This window comes from Diuraphis noxia, unplaced genomic scaffold, assembly GCF_037042655.1.
Source record: "Diuraphis noxia isolate RWA-SAM2 unplaced genomic scaffold, SU_Dnox_SAM2 contig0005, whole genome shotgun sequence".
Taxonomy (NCBI): Eukaryota; Metazoa; Arthropoda; class Insecta; order Hemiptera; family Aphididae; genus Diuraphis; species Diuraphis noxia.
This window is the reverse complement of record NW_028301715.1, coordinates 40,679,309-40,706,527: the sequence shown is the minus strand read 5'-3', so window position 1 is coordinate 40,706,527 and position 27,219 is coordinate 40,679,309. Positions and strand designations below refer to the sequence as shown.

General features: G+C 28.6%; 5 protein-coding genes and 1 long non-coding RNA gene across 19 annotated transcripts; 3 read left to right on the top strand and 3 right to left on the bottom strand.

The window, feature by feature from the left end:
• The first annotated feature begins 336 nt into the window (after positions 1 to 336).
• On the top strand, positions 337 to 3,730 carry LOC107173479 (tRNA (guanine(10)-N(2))-methyltransferase TRMT11). Of its 5 annotated transcripts, none has more exons than XM_015524041.2 (10): positions 337 to 447; positions 516 to 614; positions 727 to 792; positions 947 to 1,189; positions 1,255 to 1,389; positions 1,450 to 1,606; positions 2,024 to 2,130; positions 2,308 to 2,449; positions 2,520 to 2,845; positions 2,914 to 3,131. In XM_015524041.2, the coding sequence occupies exons 2-10, from the start codon at positions 555 to 557 to the stop codon at positions 3,076 to 3,078; spliced, it is 1,401 nt and encodes a 466-aa protein (XP_015379527.1). In that variant the 5' UTR covers positions 337 to 447; positions 516 to 554; the 3' UTR covers positions 3,079 to 3,131. The 5 variants fall into 5 exon arrangements, with proteins under 5 accessions (XP_015379527.1, XP_089085133.1, XP_089085132.1 ...); XM_089229007.1 differs by adding an exon at positions 3,346 to 3,730 and having other exon boundaries at positions 353 to 614; positions 2,520 to 2,856; positions 2,914 to 3,087; XM_089229005.1 differs by adding an exon at positions 3,346 to 3,362 and having other exon boundaries at positions 358 to 614; positions 2,914 to 3,087.
• Positions 3,731 to 4,084: 354 nt separating this feature from the next.
• On the bottom strand, positions 4,085 to 5,489 carry LOC107173480 (sentrin-specific protease 8-like). The gene has a single exon (XM_015524042.2). The coding sequence runs from the start codon at positions 5,136 to 5,138 to the stop codon at positions 4,464 to 4,466; it is 675 nt and encodes a 224-aa protein (XP_015379528.1). The 5' UTR covers positions 5,139 to 5,489; the 3' UTR covers positions 4,085 to 4,463.
• Positions 5,490 to 7,181: 1,692 nt separating this feature from the next.
• On the top strand, positions 7,182 to 9,872 carry LOC107173473 (dihydrolipoyllysine-residue acetyltransferase component of pyruvate dehydrogenase complex, mitochondrial-like). The gene is made up of 8 exons (XM_015524032.2): positions 7,182 to 7,422; positions 7,496 to 7,659; positions 7,716 to 7,852; positions 8,127 to 8,384; positions 8,462 to 8,641; positions 8,715 to 8,908; positions 8,972 to 9,134; positions 9,208 to 9,872. Exons 1-8 carry the CDS (start codon positions 7,310 to 7,312, stop codon positions 9,469 to 9,471), a joined length of 1,473 nt encoding a protein of 490 aa, XP_015379518.1. The 5' UTR covers positions 7,182 to 7,309; the 3' UTR covers positions 9,472 to 9,872.
• LOC107173474 (uncharacterized) lies at positions 9,715 to 13,758 on the bottom strand. 3 transcript variants are annotated; one of them, XM_015524033.2, is made up of 10 exons: positions 13,574 to 13,758; positions 13,350 to 13,394; positions 12,866 to 12,961; positions 12,669 to 12,806; positions 12,418 to 12,601; positions 11,593 to 11,747; positions 11,377 to 11,525; positions 11,005 to 11,296; positions 10,758 to 10,945; positions 9,715 to 10,702 (listed from the first exon to the last, which is right to left on the bottom strand). In XM_015524033.2, the coding sequence occupies exons 1-10, from the start codon at positions 13,579 to 13,581 to the stop codon at positions 10,656 to 10,658; spliced, it is 1,302 nt and encodes a 433-aa protein (XP_015379519.1). In that variant the 5' UTR covers positions 13,582 to 13,758; the 3' UTR covers positions 9,715 to 10,655. The 3 variants fall into 3 exon arrangements, with proteins under 3 accessions (XP_015379519.1, XP_015379521.1, XP_015379520.1); XM_015524035.2 differs by having other exon boundaries at positions 9,715 to 10,699; XM_015524034.2 differs by having other exon boundaries at positions 9,715 to 9,822; positions 13,574 to 13,757.
• Positions 13,759 to 13,830: 72 nt separating this feature from the next.
• LOC107173449 (protein scarlet-like) lies at positions 13,831 to 24,550 on the top strand. Of its 6 annotated transcripts, none has more exons than XM_089229000.1 (17): positions 13,831 to 13,986; positions 14,103 to 14,325; positions 15,994 to 16,199; positions 16,385 to 16,700; positions 17,875 to 18,067; positions 18,819 to 18,867; positions 18,947 to 18,996; positions 19,083 to 19,216; positions 19,661 to 20,052; positions 21,239 to 21,398; positions 21,547 to 21,578; positions 22,036 to 22,141; positions 22,410 to 22,634; positions 22,714 to 22,837; positions 22,949 to 23,054; positions 23,183 to 23,283; positions 23,876 to 24,550. In XM_089229000.1, the coding sequence occupies exons 4-17, from the start codon at positions 16,683 to 16,685 to the stop codon at positions 24,049 to 24,051; spliced, it is 1,866 nt and encodes a 621-aa protein (XP_089085126.1). In that variant the 5' UTR covers positions 13,831 to 13,986; positions 14,103 to 14,325; positions 15,994 to 16,199; positions 16,385 to 16,682; the 3' UTR covers positions 24,052 to 24,550. The 6 variants fall into 6 exon arrangements, with proteins under 6 accessions (XP_089085126.1, XP_089085124.1, XP_089085128.1 ...); XM_089228998.1 differs by having other exon boundaries at positions 14,103 to 14,415; XM_089229002.1 differs by having other exon boundaries at positions 14,103 to 16,199; positions 16,385 to 16,521; positions 16,587 to 16,700.
• LOC149055347 (uncharacterized) lies at positions 24,452 to 26,750 on the bottom strand. 3 transcript variants are annotated; one of them, XR_016191990.1, is made up of 3 exons: positions 26,456 to 26,750; positions 25,187 to 25,726; positions 24,452 to 25,108 (listed from the first exon to the last, which is right to left on the bottom strand). It is a non-coding gene; the product is annotated as an uncharacterized LOC149055347 (long non-coding RNA). The 3 variants fall into 3 exon arrangements; XR_016191988.1 differs by having other exon boundaries at positions 25,474 to 25,726; positions 26,600 to 26,750; XR_016191989.1 differs by having other exon boundaries at positions 24,452 to 25,726.
• Between the last annotated feature and the right edge of the window lie 469 nt (positions 26,751 to 27,219).

The window sequence follows — 27,219 nt, the reverse complement described above, 5'->3', positions numbered from 1 at the left end:
GAACGTGTATTATTATATTATTATTTTTCTACAGGCGAACCGTATAATAATATTGTTGTCGATACCGCAAGTTATCGATCGTTAAGCAAAAGAAGACTGATGTTGCAGCGATAGCGCCGTGCCGCCGTCAGTCGAATACACCAAGAAAACCATATGAAATAATTCATCAATCTCAGCTCGATGACCGTCTCGAGTAAACGAAGTCAGAAAGAAAAGTCAAAATTAAAAAGTCATGAATGATAAGTAATTATATATCCTTCGATATTCTTACGAATTTACTATCGCCATCGATAGTATTTCCCGATCCAAGCATGGTTCGTTATCAGTTATCACCAATTAAAATATACCGTGATAACATTTAAATAGAAAGCAAATTGTATAAAAACAATATATCTTCCTTTCGTGTGGAAAACTGGAAACCTACATAATTATTTAAATGATATTATTGTAAATCGATATATTTTGTAAATTGTCAATTTTGTACTCGTCAACTACTAATGTTCTTTTTCTAGCAGAAGATACATAATTGTATAGTTTATAATTGATTCGTTCACATGCAGCGTTTTCAATATTTACTTTGGTTCGCTCACGAGCATGTGTCTTTTCGGTTACACGTAAGATTTCGAATATACCTATCATGAAATATAAAAAATAACGAAAAAAAAAATGTGCAATATAGTTATAGTTGTAAATAGATATATTTAATTTACAAATGGTTGTTTTTAGGAAATTGAAGCTATTGCTTCCATACTGAAAATACCGATAAAATGGATTGAACCTCCGTCTGATAAAGTAAGATGAAATCGTAATGATTTACATTCTAATTTTCTTGATTATTACTATAAAAAAAATAGAAATTTTCGTTTAACATACCTAACTGGTAACTGCTTTAGTTAAATGTTGGATTTTATAAGATTTTAAATTTGTTTTATTTGTTCAACATTAGCCGTGGTATCTGATTGAACTGCCGTCAGAAGAGGCTGTACAAAAATTGTCTGCTCGTTCAGTAACTATGAGACGTGCTATACAATTATGGGCTGATGAACCAACTGTGCCAAGACTTCATGCATCATTGAAAGAAAAATGTTTAAATGGTTTACTTGAACCATATAAATTAAAATCATTCAAAGTAGATGTAGATTTATTTTGTAACTCACAAACACAGGAAGAAAAACTTGAACGTATAGAAGTAAATCAATATAAATATTCTACATTTAACCTAGGGGGTTTGATGATGTTATATTATTCCACTAGTCGTTCAGTTATATGCCATTTCAAGGACATGTAGATCTTAAAAATCCAGATGTTACATTTCAATTTATTGAGTACTATGGTTTAGATCCAAAGATTGTGCCAGAAAATCCTGTACGCACTTTTTTTGGCAGAGTAGTAAGTTTTTGATAGTATACTTTTATTTAATTTTTAAAATTGATAATATTGTTATTGTAGGTATCAGAGAGTGGACGCTCATTAATACATGAGTTATCATTAAAAAAGCGTAAATTTATTGGCAATACTAGTATGGATCCACAGCTTTCTTTATTAATGGCAAATTTAGGAAAAGTTTCTAACGGTGATTTAGTATTGGATCCATTTGTTGGAAGTGGTATGTGTACTTTACATTTTATCATAATTGTAACTTATTAATGTGTTGTTAAATAAAAAAAATTAAAAAATCAACTTACTACCTATTTCATTTTTAGTTCCTAAAATAATTGTTTACAATTAACAGTTATTTTTAATAATTAGTTGTGCTTATATCTTTTCACTCATTAATTCATGAATAAATTATTAATATTTCAAAAAGTAGTTGAAAACTTTTTATTTTTAGTTGATGATAATATACATTGAAATGATACATTAAAAAATAATAAATACCCAAGTTAGAATTTTACTTTAAAAAAATTTAAATATTGTATTAAAAAATTAATTGTAGATCACATATTACATCTATCTCACTCTCTAAAGTGTAAGAATAATATTGAAATTCAATAAATTCATTTAAAAACATTTTTTTTTTAAGGTTCATTGTTAGTTGCTGCTGCAAAATTTGGTGGTCATGTGATTGGAACAGATATTGACTTCTTAATGCTTCATGGGCGTACAAGGCCTACAAGAAAACAGACAAGAGTAAAAAAATTTTAACAATATAATTAATATCATATGTATTATGTATTTATACAGCTTTTATTTAAAAGTTAACAAAACTTAGAGTTTGACCCCTCTATACTTACTATTATATTTAAATTTATATTAATACTTATAAATTATAATATTATACATTATTTTTTTTACATTTATTTTCAGCATATAGCTAGAAAAGATGAAAGTATTGAAGCCAATATGATACAATATTCTTGTGTTGACAAATATATTGATGTAATTGTTGCTGATTCAGCTTTACCTTTTTGGCGCAGTGACGTAGAATTTGACTGTATTTTAGCAGATCGTAATATACATTTCATTAAAATAATAATTATTATCAATCCAATTGAAATAATACAATTTTTTTTCTATAGCTCCTTATGGTATTAGAGAACCAACTGAACGAATAGGCTCTAAAGAATCTTTACCCATTGTTAAGAAGGAAGGATCTCCTGTACATTTCCCATCCAAAGTAGAATATGGATTAAATGAAATAGTCAAAGATCTTATGTGCTTTTCTTCCAAACATCTGAAGTTGTATGGAAGATTGTTATTTTGGGTACCAGTATTTCGACAAGATTATGATGATGCACAAATGGCTAGACATAGTTGTTTTAAATTAATAGGAAATTGTGAACAAGTGTTGACGACATTCACAGCTAGGCGACTTTTGGTTTATGAAAAAATTAAAATGCCTCAAGTAAAATCAACGTATTATATACAACATTCTAAATAAATATTAATATATTAATATTATATTTATTCTAGGATACTGATGAATGTAGTTCCGCAATACCTACTGCTAGTACGTTCAGAGAAAAATATTTTACTCATGGTAATGAAAATCGTCTTACAAGAAAGCAAAAAAAAGCAGAGGCAGCTAAGAATAAAGAAATTTGGTTTGCAAAATTAAATAATGTTAATGTGAAATAAGATCAAATTGTAAGCTTAACAATTAGTTAATAAAGAGTAACATAAGTATAATACTTTTTATTCGTGATTACTTTTTAATAACTTATTTTGTAAATTTAAACTTATATGATTGGCGATTATTTAAAAATTATTCAAATAGACAATAGTCTGAACATATTGTTTTTGATCAACCAGACTTTTATTTTATTGAGGATCCAAAAATAATTATATTTTTAAATTGGATATATTTTGGTCATGGATCGATTGCTGTTAATTTTTGTTTACTAGATCAAAGGACTTATCACTATAACCATCAAAAGGGCACTTTGATACAGTTTCATCACATGTCAGTAGGTAAAATATAATAATATACATTACAAAACTAAAATTGATCAATTCAATGTAGTTTAACGTTCCTATTTGAAGATTCCACACTCCTAGTAGTTGTTGCAGCCCTGATCATTTATACATTTTAATATATCTATATAGTGATTTTTTTAGCATGTTCACTCCAATTTTCCCCTTACATGGCATATTTATTTCAGTACTGATTTTTAAAATTTTTATCAAAAGATTTTATTTTCAAATTCCTGATATTTCTTGTGTTACTTAAGGAGGGCCTATTTTTCAAATGATAACCCACTTTTTTGTTGCAAATTATGAAGCGGAAGGTTTTCTTGAAAATGTTGATGCATCTACCTCAATCAAAATTTTGATGAGTAGTTTTTAATTTGTTAAAATGTTTTTCCATATAAAGATAATAATCTTTAAACATGGTTTTAGAAAAATAAAAAGCATATTTAATTATTATACAAGTACTTATTATTTTTGGACCATTTTAACAAATTATTTATATTGATTAAATATATTAAAGTTTTAAATTCTTCTACGCATGTTCAATTTTTTTTTTTCATTGGATTATTTTTACAATTTTATCCATAAGAATTTTCAGAAAAAAATTGTATTTGGTCTCACCTATTGAATGTTCAATTTAAGGTTGATAGAATGAAATAATATTACAAATAAATTAACTATTTACTTATTTAAACTTTATTATAAAATAAAAATATAAGGGTGGTAATGTAAATCAACAAAAAATTAATTTGAGTGCTTATAAAATACATTATAATAAGATCAATTTCGTAAAAGAATATATAATATAATTTTAAAAAAATAATGAAATAATTCATTACATAAGAATCTAGTAGATATAGATCATTTTCCAATTAGTGGTCTATAACAATAAAACTATTGTTTGAGTGCTACAAATTATCAAATTTCATAAACAATGTGTTAAATTATTTAAAAACAATGATTTAGGAACAAAAAATAAAATAAATATATATATATATATATATATTAGTTAAAATAATAATAATATATTGGAACAATATCTCAACATGGTCCTATGTAATTTCTTTTCTTCTAGCTAATTTGTAAATCAGATCAACTAAACTGCTACGTTTATTTTGTAGATCATCTACATCCACTGGATCTACTTCACGTATGTCTAAATTTGCGCAAACAAATTGTGCGACATTTTCCGCATTGCATATAAGGTGTATTCCACAGTCGTAACTATTCTGTTGCTGTCTGGTCACCAATGGAGTGATGATGTCTACAATGTCTTTGAAATAGAATTTCAGCTTTAGTGCCAATTTCCTTGCCTGTTTCTCGTTGGAATCAAATATTGAATCCATGTGGAAGAGGCGTTTGTCTTGCGCCCCATACACTACCAACGACCAGTGTGTACCACCGACTGTTTGCAATTGTTCCTGATCATTCAGCGGGAAGAAGATGTACGAATAGTTTTTACCTTTGACCAGTGGGTCAAGGAACACAGCAATGTCATCTACGTTGCACTCCTTTATGCATTGCACTATTTCTGGGCTAATAAAATATACTTTTGGATTGTTCTTGAATACTTCTGTGTTCAGATATTCCATGTAGAAACCGATGACGGAATCGTTTAGCCATTGGTCGTCAACAAGCAGACGAACGTCGGATTCGTGAAGGAGAAAATTCTCGTAACTCAACACTACTGGATCTTTTTCTTTGGACGAAGTACGGTTGTTGCTCATAGTGGTGGTTTCCGGTAAGAACCAAGATTTTTATTTTTTTATTAAAAGAGAAAAAATTTGCCTAGCCGTTAGCAGATATATTACTATTCTAGGGTAGGTACGTAGTATAGGTACATACAACACAACAATTATTATTAATAATAATTGACATATTTGTTAATTGTTTATTCGCGCGAGTAATTAAGTTTGCATACGGGGCACGGGCACGAACGATAATTACAGAAATAACGATGTAACAATGTTAGTAATATTCCATTCAAATATTCCAAATTGTTTATTATTACAAATTTACAATCTACATTTTACACATCTAAACATTTAACATATCCTTACAAAAAAAATTAATAATGATAAATTGATTTTATGATAAAATGTATACTTAAGATTAAAAAGTAAACAAGAAAAACTAACAGTGTGACCGAGATTATAGAATTAAAAACCATGTTAGAATCATTAAAAATTTAAATTGTTCATGAAATATTTTCAAGTTCCACGAAGTTAAAACCATTATTCTATGGTCTTAATTTCATTTTTTTTTAGAAAACATTTTTTTACATTGAATTACCATAAATCATTTAAGCTTAATTTGCATAATCCATTTTAGTGTGAGTTCTACTAATTCAGACAAAGATAAGACTAAGATTGTTTTGTAAAGGAAATATAAAGAGTCAATCATCTTCGCATAAATCATAAAAATTTTTATTCTAATTGTTCAATAAATTATAAAACTAATGTTAAAAAAATAAATACTTTGATCATTTAAGAGTTATTAACTATCAGTGATACCTACTATTATATCCATCGTCAATTGAACACTTTCCTGTAACTAGGTAAATACTCGCGAATAAAATAAAATGTAACGTCGCGCGTCGTAACGATAATTGAAATGTACTGGAAAGAGAAAAATTATTCAAATAGGTATTATATTATTAATCGTACTCAATTTTTCCAAGACCGTTGAACCGTTGACCATAGATGCTATAAAAAAAATTGATATAGATATGAATTATAGTAGAATAGGCATAATATAGGCCGAAAAAACTTAAAAAGAAATTTTTTTTTTTATTGAACATATTAACATCGACAGCAAAGGCTGTCACTTATTTACAATAATGATATAATATAATATGTACTGATACAATGGTAAGTTATTTAATTAGGGTAAAACATTTTTTTTTTATATGAGATTGAACAATTTTGTTTTTCTTAAAAAATTAATTATGTCTAGGTTTTTTTCATGAATAGGTCAGAGTGTGGAGTCGAGGTTGTATGATATCTTATGTTCGGCTCGTTCTTGGTTGTAGATTATGCAGTCGGCTTTTATGTGTTGTATTGTTAATGCAGTACCACAGGTTTGACAAATAGGGGGGGGGGGGGTCCTCTTTTGCCATAAGGAAAACATGGGTGATTCTGGTGTGTCCTATACTCCTATGCGAAGTCGGTTAAGAACCGTCTCCTCTTTTCGGGTGAGTTTTGGGTTCGTCCACCGGCAGATTTCTACCTAAAAGAAATTTATACCATTGACTATTTTATTTTTGATTTATGATTTATGACCACGTACTGGATGATTTAATAATTATTTTATGAACATTTATTATGTAATTGGATATATTACATAATAAATAGTAAAACCCTAGCTGAAATTCAGATTAAACTTATTTTGTAAAAATCTTCAACAGCTACTTAAATTTCATCATGTGGTTATAGGTAAAGAAAGCTGGGGTTTATCCACTCCAAGTCCCACGTATGACATTGAATTTTTTAACCTAATTCTCAATTCTCATATTATTGAATTTTGAATAAAAAATTAAATATAGGGCAGTATAATTATTGTTTCTCTAATCACAAAATCACCATGACAAAACTTTAACAAATATCCTAAATTTACCTAATAGTTTATTGGAAAAAACAAAAAACTATATAATTTGTATCGGCCATAAATTTTACAAAAATTGTCTGGTAGTAGGGTTAAACAGTCAGTGGCTACTCTGTGGATTTGCCTGATAAAGTTTTACCGCTGATGTGTTGATAACGTTTTGATAGCCTCTGCCGTAACTGGGTAGGACGTCGTTCGAGGTTATTTGAAGTTCATTTTTGCCTTTTGGGCACTAATTTTACTGTCACTTTTTAACGTATAATTTCATTACCAATTTAGTCTATAATCATAGAATATGTCTGGATCAAACACCATTATGAACAACATGCGTTTTTTACGGAACCTAAATAGGAATACAGTGAAAACAGTTACCACTAAATGTCCAATCAAAGTTATTCAAGCATATAGGTAACTAATTGGTTAATTGATTATTTAAGGTATTGAGTGTATAATCATTTGTTTTCCTCTTTTTGGTTTCTAGATGTCAAAGTTCCATTCACTGGCGCACTGGCAGACGTCCATCCGTAAAAAATGTCGGCTATCGTTTCTATGCCACAGATTTACCAAGCCATATTAAGGTTTCTCTCCCAGCTTTGTCTCCTACCATGGAAAGTGGCACCATTATTAGTTGGGCTAAAAAAGAAGGTGAATAACATATTTCATACTTTTAGAAAAAAATTTCAAACTTTTCACAAATATAGGTGAAAGATTAAACGAAGGAGACAAATTAGCCGAAATTGAAACAGATAAAGCTATCATGGATTTTGAAACTCCTGAAGAAGGATATCTTGCCAAGATCATGGTGCCTGCTGGTCAAAAAGATGTTACAGTTGGAAAAGTACATAATAATACATAATATTTTTATTTTAAGTATTCTACATTTCTAATAATTATGCGATATTGCAATATGGTCATCTTAAGAATATGGTTAAAACTGTGACCTTGCATTAGGGTCAAAGATATTATCAATTGGTGTATTAAAAAAAAAAAGCAAATATATTTTATCGACTATTAGACTTCAAAAATTAAATATTTAGTAGATTATTTTATTTTTATTTAAATATAACTAATAAGTTTAGATAAATGATTAAAAAAAATTTTTTTTCCCTCAGCTTGTGTGTATTATAGTAGAAAATGAATCTGATGTTGCTGCTTTCAAAGACTTTGTAGACGATTCTCCAGCAGGTGTTCCTGCCACTGCAGCACCATCACCCAAACCATCTATTTCTGCACCTGCACCGCCTCCTCCTGCATCTGTAGCTCCAAAAGCTCCAGCACCAACTAATTCAGTACCAATTCCAATTGGATCTCGTATACTTGCTAGTCCTTTAGCGAAACGTTTAGCTGCTGAGAAAGGATTGGATTTAAATGTAAGGATTACTACATTTATCTAATTATGCATAAAATTTAATGTAATTTTATAACTAATAAGACATTCAAATTTTAGACAATTGCCCAAGGTTCTGGATTGTTTGGTTCTATAAAATCTACAGATTTGGCCAAAGCTTCTATAGCTAGTAGTCAGAAGACTGCTGTCGTCGATGGAATTCGTGGTGATGGATTTGTTGATAAGCCAGTGACAAATGTTCGAAAGATTATCGCTAAACGTCTACTCGAGTCTAAACAAGTGAAATAAAACTTATTCTCATGTCTATCATCATTCATCAACACAATCCATTTATTTTATATTGTTTTTACAGACTATACCTCATTATTATCTTACAGTAGATTTGGGCCTGGATAATATTGTTTTATTGAGAAAGCGTATGAATGAACTTTTGGAAAAAGAAGGAATTAAATTATCTATAAATGATTTCATTATCAAAGCTGCAGCTTTAGCTTGTAAAAAAGTTCCAGAAGCCAACTCATCTTGGATGGATAGTTTCATTAGACAGTAAACTAATCTAAAAACTATTCTAGCTTGCATTAAAAAATAAAATAAAATTGTTCATTATAGATATGACGCAGTTGATGTAAGTGTTGCAGTGAGTACTGAAACAGGACTGATAACACCAATTGTATTCAATGCAGACACTAAAGGATTAATAGCAATAAGCACTGATGTTAAAGAACTTGCAGCTAAAGCTCGTCAAGGAAAACTGCAACCTCAAGAATATCAGGTATTTATTGTTTTTTGCTGAATTAATTCTGATATCTGGCAACATAAAATTAACTTTAACCTTTCCATCACAGGGAGGTACATTTAGTGTTTCAAATTTGGGAATGTTTGGTGTTAAGAGCGTATCATCGATAATTAATCCTCCTCAATCATGCATACTCGGAATTGGTGCTATGACCCAACGACTAGTACCAGATAAAACAAATGGAACTCGTGCACAAGACACACTACAAGTTACACTAAGTTGTGATCACAGAGTTGTAGATGGTGCAGTGGGAGCACAATGGTTACAAGCATTTAGGCGATATGTAGAAGAACCACATAATATGCTTCTTTAAGACTGATTAATTTGTCTCAAGAGAAATTCAGTCATAATATGCTTTCCGTAATATTTTCTTATATCTGTATTTTTTTTTTTTTTTTATGTTATTTGTTATAAATAGTTTAAATGTTAAATTTATCAGTATATACTTTATCTGATTTTTAAGCACACTCTTAGTTGTTTAAATGCATCAAGAGTATATTAACACAAATAGGCATGACTCTAGTGAATTATAAAAGCTGAAAAAAAAACACACATATAAAGAAAGAAATGTTATCTTGATGTTTATTAGGATGTACAATTTGTATTTAGTTCAAGAATGTTCAAAGAGTAGTGCCAAATTGTACTTGTCTCCAATTCATAAGACCTGAATATGAAAAAAAAAAATTATTACAATATAAACAAATTGAAGAATTATTAATTTTTCTATCCTTGGTAGTTTTTATCAACAAAATGTACACAGAAAACAGCTTGAATCTTTATTACATAGGTTAATTATTAATTTGTATAGTTCAGCTTTTTTTGTGGTAATGATTAACAAAAAAACTAAAGAGTGTCATTTACTTGTGTCTTTTAAAAATCATCTTAACACATGTTTACTTTAGAAAATTATATACTTAAGCAACTATTGTAAGACCTTATAAAGGATAAAACACATTCCATATAAAGTGTAAGCCTACCTAAAAAATTTTCTAGTTTCAAGAAATATTAATGAAAATAAATTATTTAAAAAAAATATGAAACTATATAGATGAAAAAATCTTTCATCTTTATACGCCTTTGTAAAACCTAACTTTTCAAGGTTACTGGTGAAAAAAAAATAGAACTAATGTACAAAAATTAATGATATAACATTCCATTAAAACTATAAAATTATATAAATATTTAATCAATTAAATTCTTACTAAAAAAAAAGGATATATGACCTTTTTTTAAAAATTAAATAAATATTAATACAATAAAATTATATAGCTGTTCAAAAAAATTAAGAACATTGTATACAGTTATAAAATACTAGAATACAGCTGACAAATATTAGACTAAGGAATTAAACTATATATACAGTGAAAACATCCTATAAGGGACATTCGCAGGACCATACAAAATGAATGTTATAGAAAGGTTTCCGACCATGACAATATTTTTGCCGGGATGTCATCATTTTTTCTGCTAAGACAAGTTTCACTCACTCCATTACACTCATAGATATATGCGTTGTATTTCATAGTTTAGGTAATAGTAATCTACTATGATAATTCAGTGTTAAGAAAAATTAAATCAACTCTTTAAATATATACTCACCAAAAGCTTTTGACCATTGTGATTGATGATCAGTTTCATCTTTGCTGGATAAATCATCAACTGTAAATATATTGTTTTGATCAATATTTTTTGAGCTAACCTTCATTTCGCCAGTATACAACGACACTAATTTAATTATGTTGTGATATTGTTTTACTTTCAATGGACTCAATTGTATTTGTAATAACCTAAAATGCAGTAGACGCGTTAGTTAGTTACCAAAATCAGATTTTTGGTATCAAATCACCATTTTAAAAATATATTAGTGAAGAGATGTGGTGATTGCAGTGCAGTCCTTAAAACAAGATTTGCATCCAAATTCATCGGTTTGCAGTTCATACAGTTGTCATTTTGATTATTTTTCAAGTCAATTTTTTTGCTGCTTTTATATGTTACAATACACAATTCCAAAACCCACAAAGCCGATATACGTGAATGATGAGTGACCAAACACTGTAATACATTTGTCAGTAAACCGGAGTTATTAAATGTTTTAAATAAAACATTCCAGATTGCTTTATCTGTCTTGGAAATTCTACCTAAAAAATAAATGTCAATCTTAAATTAATCGGTTACAATCGATGACTTTGAAAAAAAAAAAAAATAGAAGAAAAACTACCTTTAGATACATTGCATTCATGAGCTTGAGATAAATATTGTGTAGTAAATACATTAACTAAATCTGAGGACCAATCCTTAATGGCTATAAGGTCTTTAATTTTCTTCACACATTCTTTGTTGGAACATTCAGACATGTTCAATTTCTCTCTATATTTTTTAATGTTAACAACTATTTCTATTTTTAATTCTTTAATATAATTTAATTTATTTTTACCTTAAAACATTTAATTTATTTTGCTTAAGAGCGGCGTTAGTTTGACTTTTGCTTAATATGTAGAATTCCAATAAGTCTTTAAATTCATAAACAACCTGTATGTGCACTTTTTTCGGAATAACCAAGAAATTTTCATCGTTGTTCCAATAATGTATCTAAAACAAACATTATGGTAATAACTAGGGCCCAAAATTATATGCACTAAAAATGTACCAAATAAGCATGCATATATGCACTGATTTTCATTCAAATATGCACTTAAAATTTGCAAAAACATGCGAACAAATACTATACTATTATAATAATTTTTTTTTTTTATTGATCTTTATACAAAACTTGACAGCAAGGGCCATTAGTTAATCTCTTAAATACTAATTACAATTTTTACAATTTTTTGAGGTTTACATTATGTTACATTATCTTAACAATTACAATTATATTTTATCTATAAGGTTGGTTAGTTTTTAAAAGATTAAATTTGATTTATTTATTAAGATTTTCTGCAAAGTTTTTTCTCTTCACGTTTGCTGGTTTTGCGTAAGACATAGCGTTAAGTATTAGTATTAATAAATTAATACTATTTTTCAATAAATATGTATTATATTTTAGAAAACTGCTAAAATATGCATACAAATTTAAAATGTTACAAATACACAAAAATATGCAACATTTAATTTTGCATACAAACACATTAGGTTAAAATTCAAATTTGTGTCTTACCTAGCTTCTTTTTAATTTAATAAACAGAAATATGCAAATGCATTCAATTTTGGGCCCTAGTAATAACATTTCAAGTATAACCACATTTCATAAATTATTTCTTACTTGTAACCATTCTAGTGCAAATTCCATAGCAACTCTCAAAGATTTTAGGGTAGGTAAATCTTGGTCATGTGAAATTTTGTGTCGCATATCAATTAACCATGAAGGTAGTTGTAAACGAGAAGCTCTATAATACATAGACTTCTGTGGACCTTTTCCAATAATGTCAGCTGTCAAATTGACAAACCTTGTTTGATGTAAATACCAAAAAATACATTAAATTTAGTGATTAAGTATGAAATTTTCAGTCTTACTTCATTATAGCCATGGAATATAAACGAATTAAATCACTTTCATTGGTAGGTTCTTCAACTTCATAAAAATAAACATCTTTAACGATAACTTGTAATATAATTTCAGTGCAATATAAACCTCGACATAATGATTTTCCTCTACAACAGAATAAAAAATGTTTAGTGTAAGAAAAAAATAAGTTATTTTTTCTACTCACCTAGATTTCCATAGTAAAAGTTTTCTTAAAGCTTGTTTATAGTTACTTGTATCTTTATTGCCAAATATATCTTGTCTAAGCGACTGCCACTCTGAACTAAAATTTAAAACAATGGCAATATTCAAAATATTTTTATACTAAATAAAACTATAAAAATAGTTACATTGCTATTTAGAACAGTGTTTATTATTCATTTTAATGGATGTTTAAAATAATTAATTTATACTGAATTTGTTAGAAATTAATTTAATTTAAAAGAAAATAACCAACCATGATATTGTTAAGTAAAAACAATTGACAAGAAAGCAAAATTAAATTATTTTTAAAAAAAAATCCGTACAAATTACACAACTGAATTATAGAGTTAACAGGGTAACAAATGTTAGATGATATTGACCATAGGTACTTTTATATGTTGAAGTATAACAATATTTGTAGCTTATTGACTATTGCTAACTTAATGCATAATATGCATTTCACTTACTCAGAAGACCACGGAGTCACAATGATTTCGTTCGATGAATTTTGTCTGAAAACCACAAAATTGAATTAAAAATTTAAAACCAATTTAATTGATCATATTTTAATCACAAAAAACACTATAATAATTCATTATTTGGCACGTATTTTTAAAATTAAAAACATGATATACATAATATAATTTCAAATTCAAATTTTAAAATATTATTAATTGACCGATTAACTTACAGTGCCATAATATTAAACCAACGGTTGAACTAATGAACTCTGGCTTTTAGGTCTGGAGAATATATACCAACCAATATATGATATTTCTATAATACCTATAAAATAGGTATTTCAAATACCGTATTTGACATTTGTATAATTTCAAATTAGTGGTTTCTGCACGTGGGTTATCTTCTCGTGTTATCACAATATTGAATATCGCTTATTTTGTTATCAGTGTTCAGTGTTTTCATCTTGGCAGAAATTAATGGACAACCATCATTCTGACCAACGGTGTTTACTGTTTATTGTTCTGTGTTCTGACCATCGGTGTAGAGAAGAAATATCTTCACAGTTCACAGTATTATTTTATTTTATTCATTTGTTTACAGTACCCGTGGGGCCGTGGCTTAAATATTTAAGCCATGAATCATGTAAGTTCCTATGTTATTATATTGTGGGCCGTGGGCCTGTGGCATGCCTAATTATTAATTCTAGTAAAGCGACGTATACTGATTATTGATATTTTATATTATATTTATATTCGCAGAACTTCTTTAAGAAAATATTGGTGAAAATCTTCGAAAAAAAACAGTTTTCCAAAACCCGAATTTTTTTAAATAAACAATAATTCTCGGAATCAATTTTTTTCTCTTCAAGATGTGTAGTTTTTAATGCTTAATCAATTGAGTAGTAACTACTTATATGAAGCATATTATATCAGAATCTAAAATAGAATGAATCGATTGGTTAACTCTTGCGGATAATTGAAGGTACATTTCAGCTTTCACTGCATCCACATCTTTAAAAAAAAAAAATAAGAATTCCAGTGACGGATTAGATAAAGATTTAAAACATTTCTTGTAAGTTTTCTCATGTGTAACAGTAAAGTTAGAGACCGGATCCAGTAGTTTTAATCTCTAACTTTGAAACTATGGCAAAACAAACTAATTCTGTCTTGGCCAAAAACGTTGTCAATGTTGTCATCAAAATCAAATCATCGTTTTTAAAAATTGTATTAATCTTCAATCACATCTTGCCATTTTTGATTAATTTTTAAAATGCAATTTTTCATATTTTGTTTCGCTCTCAGTCTCACGTGTGACGTAGAGAAAACGTATTCATGTAAGTATAAGTTAAATCATTTTTTACCTTTTTTAAGTAACCATAATCCAGCGGCGTATTTAAGAATTGTTATAGGGAGGGGATGAACCATCTAATATCACACATAAAAGTAACATATAAAAATACTAAACACGATTTAGTGTCTAGTTATATATAGGTAAATTCTTTAATAATAGAAAAAAAAGACCAAGGGGGATCAATCTCCCAAATCCCCCCCCGCCCCCCGTAAATACGCCGCTGCCATAATCATCTATTTTAAAAATATTAGAAAATAATACTATATAATTATTTGACTTTAAAAATAAAAGCTTAACTATTGTAAATTTAAATGTATATTACATTAATTTGAGACAATATTTAAAGAAAACAATGCCTTCCGAAATATTATACCCTCTATAATTTTTGTAATTGACGATAATTGAATTACTTCAAGTTTTCTAAAATAAATTTAAAAATGATTTTGCATGAATACATTTTGTCTATCACGCGCGTGAGTCCAGAGAAAGAAACAAATAGTGTGCTCAGGAACGTTAAAAATAATATAAAAATGTATGAATGACAAACATATTATTTTTTTCTTGGTTTAAATTTTAAGATAATATCTACAATAAGCATGTAAGTGTCGTACGATTAAATTGTATTGGTCGTGGTTGTTTGAAGAAACTGACGTTACAAATTTTAAATTAATTTTTGAAAGGCATTGGATTATTTGAAGGGTTACGGGCTTAATCTCCGTATTCCGACTTTTTTATGTTGGTGAACTAGTAATGAAGCTGTTAATAGTATATGGATTATGGAGACAAATAATGGAATATTAAAACCATAATGAGATCAAAAATAATTATTCTGACGTTAAATCGGACCATTTTTCCTTACTTTGGTCCTTACAAGTTACAAACGCAAACATTGAAAAATATTTACGATAAAGGGAATTTTAAAATTGTAAAAAGTTGGTAAAATATTCATGATCAATGATTCAAACTCTAATTATGAAATCAAAATCTATTAAGAGTTGATACTCTATATAGATGATATTATCACCTGTAGGTTAAATAAAATGCATAGTCTCTAAAGGCTATATTTACTTTATAGATGAAATTATATTCAATGTTTATTATATTGGAGTTTTAATGAATTTAGTGACTCCTATGAATTATGTAATAGGTCAAATTTTATCTTAGATTAACAAAGTAATATGGTCAATATGGATTCTTTGTAAAATTGTCAGTGTTATGCATTAGTAAGACAGTATAACAACTGACAACACTAGAGGGTAAACAATCTTTCAATATAAACCGGTTTCAATAAATTCATAGGCTATTTGACTCCATGCCGGTCGCCGGACCCTATTATATAGCCTGTGTTATTTTCAAAACCTGGAGTATGGAAACATTAAAAATGTACACGAAAATACACGCCTGGTGCCACAACAATATGATATCATGTATATTGTATATAATTTATAAATGTAATGAGATGGCCCATGCTGGTACATTAGCTGCTCGAACGTTTTATACTATAGGTAGGTATATAAAGTATATCGTTTTACACGTAATATCGATTATCATAATATAATGTGTGAACTGCAACCCTGTACGTCTAAACGATTTGGATATATAAACCAATCGCATAATATTATTGTGTATACATAATAATCGTTATTATGTAATAATATATTATCGTATCATGAATATTAACTGTTGTCAGTGGCGGGCGGCGACAGTAGCCCTGGAACGTATGGACGTGGTGGTGTGCGCTCGTCGAATCTGCATTGCATAATGCAATTTGCATAACATCACAACACTTTTCATCGCACCCCGTCGAATTTAGTTGCAGAGTGTTTAGTGTGTACCAAGTACTTATACATGTTTTATCATATATTTATTCTATAATAATATTATTGGAGTAGACACTTGAACTTAACTTGAACCTCCAGTTTGTTTTGTTGGAAAGCCGATCACTTGTACGCCGTCATACCGCTGAAACCACGTAAAACGCCAGCATAATGTTCATAATGGAAAAAGTGAGTGTTCGTGTAAGACACCGGAGATGAGTTTGTTTTCGGCTTTTAATATTAGCACAGTAGCGACTGTAGCGCGATAATATGTATATTAATACAGTCGATTCCACTTTATTGGGACACATCGGTTGTATGTTATTTTGTCCCAATAAAGCGGTTGTCCCAATAATCTAAAATAAAAAAAAAAACATAAATTTATTGAAAAACCGATTTTTTATGTTTTTATTATTACAAATACATATTACAGTAACACAAGTATAAAAATGATCTAATTATATAAAAAAACAGTATTATAACCTAAATATTTATAAAAATTTTTACTATTTTATCTTATTTAAAAAAATTATGAATATTACTTTGTTTTTACTTAATATTGGTTGTTGACGAATGTAGTTCGAACAAATATCCAAAGCACTTATTGTGCTTCCCTCATTTCCGTGTTGAAGAAAAAATAATATCAATATTTCCAAAGATTGCTTTGCCTCCAGTAGTCCGATTGGTGGATCTGGTTCCTCGTCTGTGTCTTCATCTGAATTATGTTGATCTTGTATGGATTGCATAATTACATCATCAACGTATTCATTTTGGTCATAGCATTGCACATTTAAATCTAGTTGTTCAAATTTTACGTTGTTTAGTACTCTTACGTTATCATATTCTTCGGAATTAGATTCCAACTGTTGATCGATGCTATGACTTTTCTCCAGAAAACCACACTTTCAAAAACAATTTTTTATTGTCTAACTACTTACATCACACCAGTTGTCTGAAATAAATTTAATTGCTTGTAGGATATTAATTTTTTTACAGATATCTGTTGCCGTTGATTTTGGTTGAAGTAAATTGTCATCAATCTTTTCTATAATCTAATTGATCAGTGTTGCTCTAAGTATACTTAACCTTTAAATTTTGGATAACGCGAGTCAGTCGTGATTGTTAGACTATTGATCTATTATTATTTAATATAAAACTCAATAAAAATGTCCTAATTATTCGGGTTCGTGGCCCAAATAAGCGTACTTTTATATTACAAGTATACATTTGTTTTCGTAATTGAAGTATTGTCCCGATTAAGCGGTTGTTCTTATTAACCGGTGTCTCTATTAAGTGGAATCGACTGTACAATCCTGACTTCGCGGTTATTAAACTACATTAATTCGTTGATTTTTCTTTACAGACTAAATCGTTAAACTTGCGGTACAACGAGATGTGTAACGACTGGGACGGCTTACACGAGTGCCTAGATCCTAAAAAATACGAGCATGGCCAATTGGTGCTGTCCTGGAAAAGACTGAACGTCTCGGTGGAAAATGTAACACAAAAGTATTTTACTTCATCAAAAATCACTCGCCAACAAATACTGTACAATGGTTAGTATGGGAAGGTGACCGCAAATTGAAAGGCACAAAAAAATTAAAATTATTTAACAATGACACTATGTCAATGTATAGCATATAGACGTATAGTGCTTACTGCTTACTACTTATTACATTAACTTTTCATATTTTTAAAATAATTAAAATATTATACCTTATATAGTAATTCATTTTAATCAATGAAATATATTGTATACATATAATATAATGATGATTAACTTTGACATTATTAGGATATGTTTTCCCTAGACATTTTTCCATCACCAGAAGCTCATATTTGCCTTCCTACATACTTCGAACACTTTTCCCAGAAAGAATTAAAACACTTATATCAACAAATAAACATTTAAACTAAGTTAACTATATTATTATTAACTATTATTACCAAATTAATTTATTTCTCTAATTTTTTCCGAAAAAAATAATATTCTATAAATATCATGAAATAAGCAATAATAATACGATAATAGTATGATTTTTTTTATTTGTCGTATTTGTTTAACCTGCGCTTGTAGTCCAAACGACCTTATATCTTTTATTTCAAAATCATTAGTTACTTTTGGTTTACTCGAGATCTTCATTAAACATGAATTACATTTTACAGAATCTTTAAAGAGTGAAATTATATTTTAAATATCTGTGAAGATGTCCCGTATATCATGTCTAAATGGTAGAAAAAATTTTAGGTGAAAATGTTCGTTTTTTCATAACAATGTGTTGTACATGGTTAAATGTATTTTTTCAGTTAGTGGAAATGTACAATGTGGAAATCTTCTAGGAATAATGGGCCCAAGGTTAGTGAATAATATATTGTGTTCTTGAATATTGTTTATTTTTAAATTATTTAACATTTTAATTTAATTTGACATTTAGTGGTTCAGGAAAAACTACTTTGATGGCGACCATAAGCCATAGAACTAAAGGTTTGTCGGGCTCATGATGCTTATTGTTTAGCTATATAAATTTATTTCCGTTTTACTAACTGCCAGCGTTTCCATACAAATTTTAGGAAATTTTGAAGGAGAACTGTTATTGAACGGTCGTCCGGTGTCCGAAGATGTGATGATTAAAATATCCGGATTTGTTCCACAACATGATATCACCTTTGAGCATCTAACGACTTTAGAACACTTGTATTTAATGGTATTTATTTATAAATTAACTATGTTTTATCTTTCTATCGCATATGAAGGATATGTTGCAATATAATCAAAAAAAAACCATGGGCGCCCTTATCCGTAGTTCAAGTTCAACGAGGCAAAATTATAATCTCAACCTTATTATTCTAATGTCCTTCCCTTAAATGTCGATGTCCATGTTGTCAAACTTCTGTATTACGTAAAAATAAATTTCGTGAATATTTTCATAAACAAAATACAAATTAAGTGTAGGCAGGTATGCATTTTTTATAAAAAAATCCAACAACGAGTGATGACAACACCATCTCTCACCCCCAAAGGTGCGTCGTTTCTATTGAATGCAAATAAGTGTAGGTTAGATATCATATTATGCTAGTTGTGTTAGTTGTGCAGTCGGCTATTGCAATATAACCCTGTGTATTATTAAATAGAGGGCCGTTGTTTTTAGGCGAATTTAAAAATGGATCGCCGCACGACCAAAACCACGTTAAAGGCTCGCGTCAACTATACGGTCACTGTGTTGGGCATGCGCGAATTCCTGGACAGTACCCTGTCGTTGTTATCCGGTGGTGAACGTAAGAAAGTCGCGCTCGCCGTTCAGCTGTTGAACGACCCTCCGATACTGTTTTGCGACGAAGTAACCACGGGCCTGGATAGTTATACAGCCACGCACATTGTCAACACGTTAAAACGTATTGCACGAACCGGTAAAATTGTGATTTGCACCATCCACCAACCCGCGTCCGGCGTTTTCGACAAGTTCGATGAGATCGTTTTGCTGTCAAATGGACGACTGGTGTATCAGGGAACTGTTCCAATGATCAATCAACTGTTTCAAAAGTATAGTTTCGCGAATCAATTTATTATTATTATAGGTATAATACCTAGGTACTAATATTGAGTACATGTATGTTACAATAAACATTAAGACCCGAGATCTGTCAAATCTAGTCTCCGAAGGCCCGTAGCCAGACCAAATTTTCAGGTGGGACAAACAAAATATTAGGGTGGTATTATAATATATAATAATATAAATATATAAAATACATATACATACCTAAAAGCCTTTCAAATATTTTTAATATTTTTAGAGGAGGCAATGATTGGCTTTATGGAGGGCAACGTCCCTTCTTGCACCCCTTCCCTCCTTGTAACTACGGGCCTGCTTAGTCTTAAATCGACAATATTAGTAATCATAACACCGTTCGCCAAAATTGATTTTGACTAGGTAGTTAAAACTAGAATTAGACACAAAAGAGGCAAGACAAAAATTCAACATACCGGAACACCTTCACGACGCACTGGGCCCTGACGAAAAATCCACCCAAAACATAATTTTATTTTTGAAAGATACTGAACTGTACAATTTAATTTAAGTCGTCATTTGATGTAAAAATAAGCCAATGGTCACGTTATCGAGGCTTTTCTCTTAATAAAAAAAAAAAAAAAAAAAAAAAAAAAAAAACTAGAATTGGCCTCAACTTCAAAATTTAAGTAACAAAACTATAATTTTAACTGAAATGTAAGTGTTGAAAATAAAACCTAAAACGTGTGTAACCATAGATGATCAATACGGACTTAAAACTAAAAATGGAATTCTAGAAAAACTATGTATATTGCAAGTATATTCATTAGCATTTTTCTATTTATCAAAATAAAATATAATATTTGTTATTAGGTAGGTATTAATCAGTAAAACAACTAAAACACTTTAAAACAAAATATGGTTCATCATGGTTGGTGAATAATATTGATTACATAATATATTAATTTATTAATACACTTAATAGTTAGGTGTTACGGAATGATAGTTACAATTGTATGCAGTATCCAAGAATCGCAGTGTAAAATTAAATTAATTTATTTTCAGAGCAATCTTGTTACCTATATAGGTACATAATATTATACGTACCATGTAGGTACTCTACTCAGGTTGTAACACTGTGATGGCCTTTCTTGGACTCTGTAAGATAGCCAAGTATTTTGTTTGTTTTTTAACTTAAATGTATTGTAACTCTTTATTTAGATTTAATTACAAATGTCCGGATTTGTACAACAAGGCAGATTTTGTGATTTCTATTATGAATTCAGATAGTGAACAAATAAAAAAAAATGTTGATGAAATGTGTAAGATATCTTCAACGGACAAACAAACGGATCTTAATTATGATTTATTTAATGACCAAGTAAAATAATCAAAACTTTATTACGTTATAGTAATAATTACTATAGATTTATAATTATTATATATTATTGTAGTTATAGTAATAATTACTATAGATTTATAATTATTATATATTATTGTATTCTATATTTACTTATTTTTATTTCTAGGTACTACTGGATTATACTCAACATTTACAAATGTAAGTTATTGTTTGTTATACTCCTTTTTCAATTTTTAGTTTTTTTCAAATAAACAATAAACAATCAATATGATAATATATTCACTTCAATATTTTAGAAATATACTTCATAATACATATAACCTGTACGGTTGTACAAATTATTTTAATGATAATTGATAGTGAATATTTTAGCTTACAATAAAATAAATTAATAAATTAACAAATATTAATGAATAATAACCGTGACAAATGGAGGGACTTAATAGAAGCTGCAAAAGATTATAATGGTCTATAGAGCAAAATTCATAAATAATGATAGAAGATAAACTGATAAAAAAATTAACAATATTGTTTTGTATATCCGAATGCAGATAAGCTCGCTCTTGGTTTTTACAATTTACTATATACTTTCTCCTAAACTTAACTAATTCATATTTTTCACGTTATTGATTGCCAATATTTTTTTTTTATTTAGACAAAAACCATTATGGATTACACAGCTAATATTGATTTTAAACAGATCCATCATATGTCTTCTAAGAAATTACAAAGTAAAACTACTGGAGTTGGGAACTATAGTGGTAATTACTGCATGTATTGTTGATAATACATTAAAATACAATTTTATAATATATATATAAACTTTTAAATGAGTTGGCTAATGCTAGTAATAACTTTAAATCATAAGTACCTATGTTTGGTAGATTTAAAAATCAAACGTATATTAATATTTCAGTACATATTTATATTATCCATATTGACCTATATTCATTTAAATGTTGTGTGTATATTACTTGAAAAATAAACCGATACACTTAACATTCCTAATATATAATATGTCATACTTAGTTTCTTGGTGTCATATTGTCTACGCCATACCTGGACCTGAAGTTTGATACCAAAGCTGTTCAAAATTGGCAAGGCTTTTGGTTCAGTCTAATAACGAATTCTATCTTCCAATATTGTTATACGTCTATTATAACTTACCAAGCTGAATTTCCAGTGGTCCATCGAGAAGTCAGTAACAATATATATGCGTTGAGTGTGTATTATATTTCTCAAATTGTTATTACGGTATGTGTAAGAAAAAAATGTTCAAGAGTTTTAACACTCAATACTCAATACCTATATAATGAAATTTAATTGTTTACAGTTCATTTGGACAACTCTAGAAACCATGGTGTACACATATTTGGTGTTTTGGGTAGTAGGCATTAACTGGGAGGTAATGGTTGTGACAACGTTCGTGATAAATATGTTGATTTGTAGATCATATGGTAATTTTGCACTTAATAAGAAATTTGAATGTCTACATTTATTATAAGACAGATTAATGAATTGTATATTATATATTAATACCAATTACAATACTAATATTATGATTATAGGTAGTGTTCTATCAGCTTTTTTCGAAAAATTCGAAAACATTGTTTTATTTTCATTGGTGTACGATTATCTTGCTGTATCACTTTGTGGTGCCTACATTTCACTTGGGTAAGTTCACAAGACACAAACACACTGTTTAATACTAAATATAATGTATTTTCATAATTAATCACTAACTATCAGTACGGATATTTTATACGCTAAATTTATATTACTTAATATTGTTTTTGTTTTAGAACATTACCATTTATATTGTATTATATGAAATATTTTTCAATATTTTTTCTGGGCTGTGAAACATTATCTATATTACAATGGCGAAACGTCACAATCATTCGTATGTTAAACAATAATTTATATTTGATTGATATCTTTAATAAATTTAAGGGCGTCATTTACGAGTTCAGAGTTACAAGGATAAAAGAATTTACATCCCAACTAATACAACCTACCTCATACTCTTGATATATTTTCAGATTTGTTTTTGATATTGATTGTCGCTATGTGGCTATTCTACCACAGATAATATAATTTTGATCTTTCTAAACATTTTTTTTTAAGACAGTCGTGATTCGTGATCATCTTTTGAATTACATTTATAATACATTTAATTCTTCTTAGCTAATTATACTGTACTATATACTGAACATGTTATGTATAGACTGTATTAACATTCTTAAAAATTATCTTCTGAATTTTCCTAAATGATGTCTTTACTGCTATAATATTTATCTGATTGTACATTACAATTTTGCCGGGTTACATGAAAAATGTATACATTTAATGGATCAATCATGGGCCACTAAATCATATTTAAGGGATCATTATAGTTCGCTATATTGATTCGTTAAATATTTAGCGATTGTTCATACAATCTAGTATAAGTATTTTAATTATTTATTGTTCTATACGAAATGTGTTTGTTATAGCATGCCTAGACGTCGATAATTGTTTACGCGATGGCAAGGAAGTCTTGTTAAGTTATGGCTACGACATTAATCGATTCAACACGGATATCATAATTTTAGGGGTCTTTTACGTTGTCTCCTATATACTTGGATATTACGGATTACTAAGGAGAACAAAAAAACAACCAGCTTATTGAATGAAGACTGATACAGATTATAATTTATCTTATTAAGGTCGTTGCTCATGTTTATTATTAACTTATAATTAATAAGTATTAATAATTATTATTTATTTTGTATAATCACTCAATAACTCAATTGGTGTTTATTGTTTAAATTAAAATTGTCCGTGTATTTATATGGTTAGTGTTCAATTAAATATTAAACTGGTTTATTGTGGTTCGTAGATCGTAGATACATCTAAATATAATGCACACAATTATACGCACTTATATGATATGATGTACAATATAGGCATATAATTTTAAAAATACCTATTTCCTATTATCGTTTACTCGTGTAATGTAAACATATTCATGGGGTATGTAATTGTTCAAAATTCTTCTTTTGAAAATATAATGTAGTAGTTATTTATAATTATTGTATTTTACTCCAGATCTCAGTATCTCACTAAAAATTGAAAACACTTGTTAATGAATTTATTAATAAAATAAAATTGATATTTACAGAAATTAACATGGATTACATGCTTTTAGCATTGGTATATATGAGACAAAACTATTGGAAAAAAAAAATTGATTAATTCCTAAGAATAGTTTCATAATAATTCTTAATGTTATGTACCTATAATACTTATATGGTTATTTTTTTATTATTATTATTATTATTTATTAATAACACCCTCGCAATATGGTTCATTGCCCGTTATTGGGTTTACAGTGCGAAAATTATAAATTACAGATATTATAGAAATTACAAAAATTGTATATATATATTATAAGCCTAACTTATAAGTTACATTAAATTTTGGATAAAGACTGGCGGCTGTGATGAATTAAATGATATTGGTAATGGATTGAGGGTGATTGCATAGAGTTTCTGATAGCGATTCGGGTAGGTTGTGGCTTCTTCGGGTACTGTCGTAGATTCGGCATTCCGTGAGTATGTGGTTGATGGTGACTTGGACACCGCAGATTGTGCATTTTAATTGGGGTTTCTTCTTTGGAAATTTTGAAACTGTAGGAGATTTTCGTGTGTCCAATTTTTAGTCTGGTTATTATTACTTCGAATTTTCTGTGAATTTCAAAGGGAAATGTTCAATTATCGGTGTTATGTTTTATATGATTTAATTTCGTGTAATAAGATGTCCACCTTTGTTGACATTTCTTTGTTACGAGCATTCGTATGTCACTGGAGGAAATGATTGTGTGGGCGATGATAGTGAAGATGTGATAGCATTTTTGGCTACAAGATCAGCGAGTTCGTTTTCTTTTATGTTAGAATGTCCAGGGATCCAAAAGAGTTTGATTTTGAAGTTATTAAAGTATTGTAAGGAGTAATGACGAGTATTTTAATTGTATTATTATTAATTAATTGGTAATCACTCATTTTTATGTTTACCTATATATATATTTTTTTAGAGTTTTGATTTCGCTTACGAGTAAACACTGTGCATTGTGATTTTTCTGGTGAGAAAGTGAAGCCAGATCTCAGGGTCCATGTAAGAAGATTGTTGATGGCTTGTTGTAGGTGGGTTTGGACTGTTGCTAAGCTTTTTCTACGGCAATAAATATTAAAGCCATCCGCGTTGAAGGTAGAATGGACAGGTGGAGGAATGTTCTGAGTGATATTGTTGATAGCAATAAGGAAAAGCGTAACCGAAATTGTAGATCCTTGAGGTACTCCGTTCACCTGTGAGAAAGACTTGGATAGAGTTTGATTAATTCTATATACGTATATAAATATATAAATTTATATATATATATCTTATATGGTTATGTATTGTATTTAAATTCATAGTCATTAAATTTATAGTTCGAGCAGTATGATTTAATATGTATTCGTATTGCATGTATAATATCATAGGCGTGCGCACAGGGGCAGCAAGGTGTACTCTTGCCAGTGGCGTATTTATACAAGAGTCTCTTGCTGCCTCTGGATGGTTTGAATATATTTGTATGGGCCGAACTATATAATAATAACATAACATAATAATACCTATAACCGTATTGTAATAATAAAGAATAATGTGTTATTGATATTTGATGTATTTTTAATTTTGATATGGTATACCGGTGTTGAGCAAAAACAATCTATGATTAACCAATGATTATCGTTTAAAATATTTTAATTTAAAGGTCAAAGGTTAAATTTTGATTTTGAGCTTAAAAATGTTAACTTAATACCCATGTATGGGGCCGGTAAAAATATTCGCTGCCCCCGACTTGAAACTCTGCGCATGCCTATGTAATAATATAATGTATAAACAATAAAAAATTACAGATTACATTATATAATTATGTTAACAGCATTATCGCAATAATCAATAAGCATTTATTGAATATAGATAGCGAACAAAACTATTATTAAACAATATAAAGTAAAAATAAAATTATTGGTAGGTGTGTAGTAGGTATTTACCTAAGAATACAGTAGACGGTAATTATTTTAACAATAAACATTAATTTTATCAAAAAGAATAAAAATTAATGAAAACATATTTTTGTCACCACATTCAAAATCATTATAAAAACAAAATTTTTTAAATGAATTCACATTATTTACCATTTAATACTTTCACATAACAACCAAGTTCTATATAGACTCTATAGTCTATACAGCGTTAATTCCCAGCCAAGTGTCACCAATGGCCAATTGGTGACTTTTCAAAATATTCATGCTAGTATGCTACTATTATAAAATCATATATACTTATTGTGCTACAATGTTGTACAGATTGTGTATTTCAAATCGTAAAGTAAAAAAATACTTTTACAGACCTTTATTTTATAATCATCATTTTAATATTATTTGATTATATATTATATTTATAAAGGCGTTTTTATACTTCAAGCCATTTTAATATAAGAATATATAATAGATAAAATTTGTTAAAAAATTAGTTACCTAACATTCATTATGAAAGAATAAAATAAAATATTATTTATTTTGCCTCATCGTTCTTCTATTTTGAGTATTGATTATGTGTGTATAGTAAACATTCAGAGTTAAAAAAAAAATAGAAGTCGATATTAGAATAAGTATTTATATAATAATATTTTTTTCACGTTAAAAATAATTTTAAGAGCATTTTCTTAGTGCATTAAATCGTATTTTTTAAATGCATGTTTCTTGTTTTTTTTTTTATATGCATTTAAATCCGTTCCCTTCTCATAACATAAATA

Coding starts and splice junctions, on each gene's coding strand:
- LOC107173479 (XM_089229005.1), top strand. CDS start 555: ATGCAGCGTTTTCAATATTTACTTTGGTTCGCTCACGAGCATGTGTCT. Junction 793..946: donor TTGAACCTCCGTCTGATAAA/GTAAGATGAAAT, acceptor GTTCAACATTAG/CCGTGGTATCTGATTGAACT. Junction 2,450..2,519: donor TGACTGTATTTTAGCAGATC/GTAATATACATT, acceptor TTTTTTCTATAG/CTCCTTATGGTATTAGAGAA.
- LOC107173474 (XM_015524033.2), bottom strand. Junction 11,297..11,376: donor TGAATGCAATGTATCTAAAG/GTAGTTTTTCTT, acceptor TTTATTTTTTAG/GTAGAATTTCCAAGACAGAT. Junction 10,703..10,757: donor ACAATGGTCAAAAGCTTTTG/GTGAGTATATAT, acceptor GAATTATCATAG/TAGATTACTATTACCTAAAC.
- LOC107173473 (XM_015524032.2), top strand. CDS start 7,310: ATGTCTGGATCAAACACCATTATGAACAACATGCGTTTTTTACGGAAC. Junction 7,423..7,495: donor AAAGTTATTCAAGCATATAG/GTAACTAATTGG, acceptor TTTGGTTTCTAG/ATGTCAAAGTTCCATTCACT. Junction 8,642..8,714: donor GTCTACTCGAGTCTAAACAA/GTGAAATAAAAC, acceptor TTGTTTTTACAG/ACTATACCTCATTATTATCT.
- LOC107173480 (XM_015524042.2), bottom strand. CDS start 5,138: ATGAGCAACAACCGTACTTCGTCCAAAGAAAAAGATCCAGTAGTGTTG.
- LOC107173449 (XM_089229000.1), top strand. Junction 18,868..18,946: donor CTAGGAATAATGGGCCCAAG/GTTAGTGAATAA, acceptor TTTGACATTTAG/TGGTTCAGGAAAAACTACTT. Junction 23,055..23,182: donor GGTGCCTACATTTCACTTGG/GTAAGTTCACAA, acceptor TTTTTGTTTTAG/AACATTACCATTTATATTGT.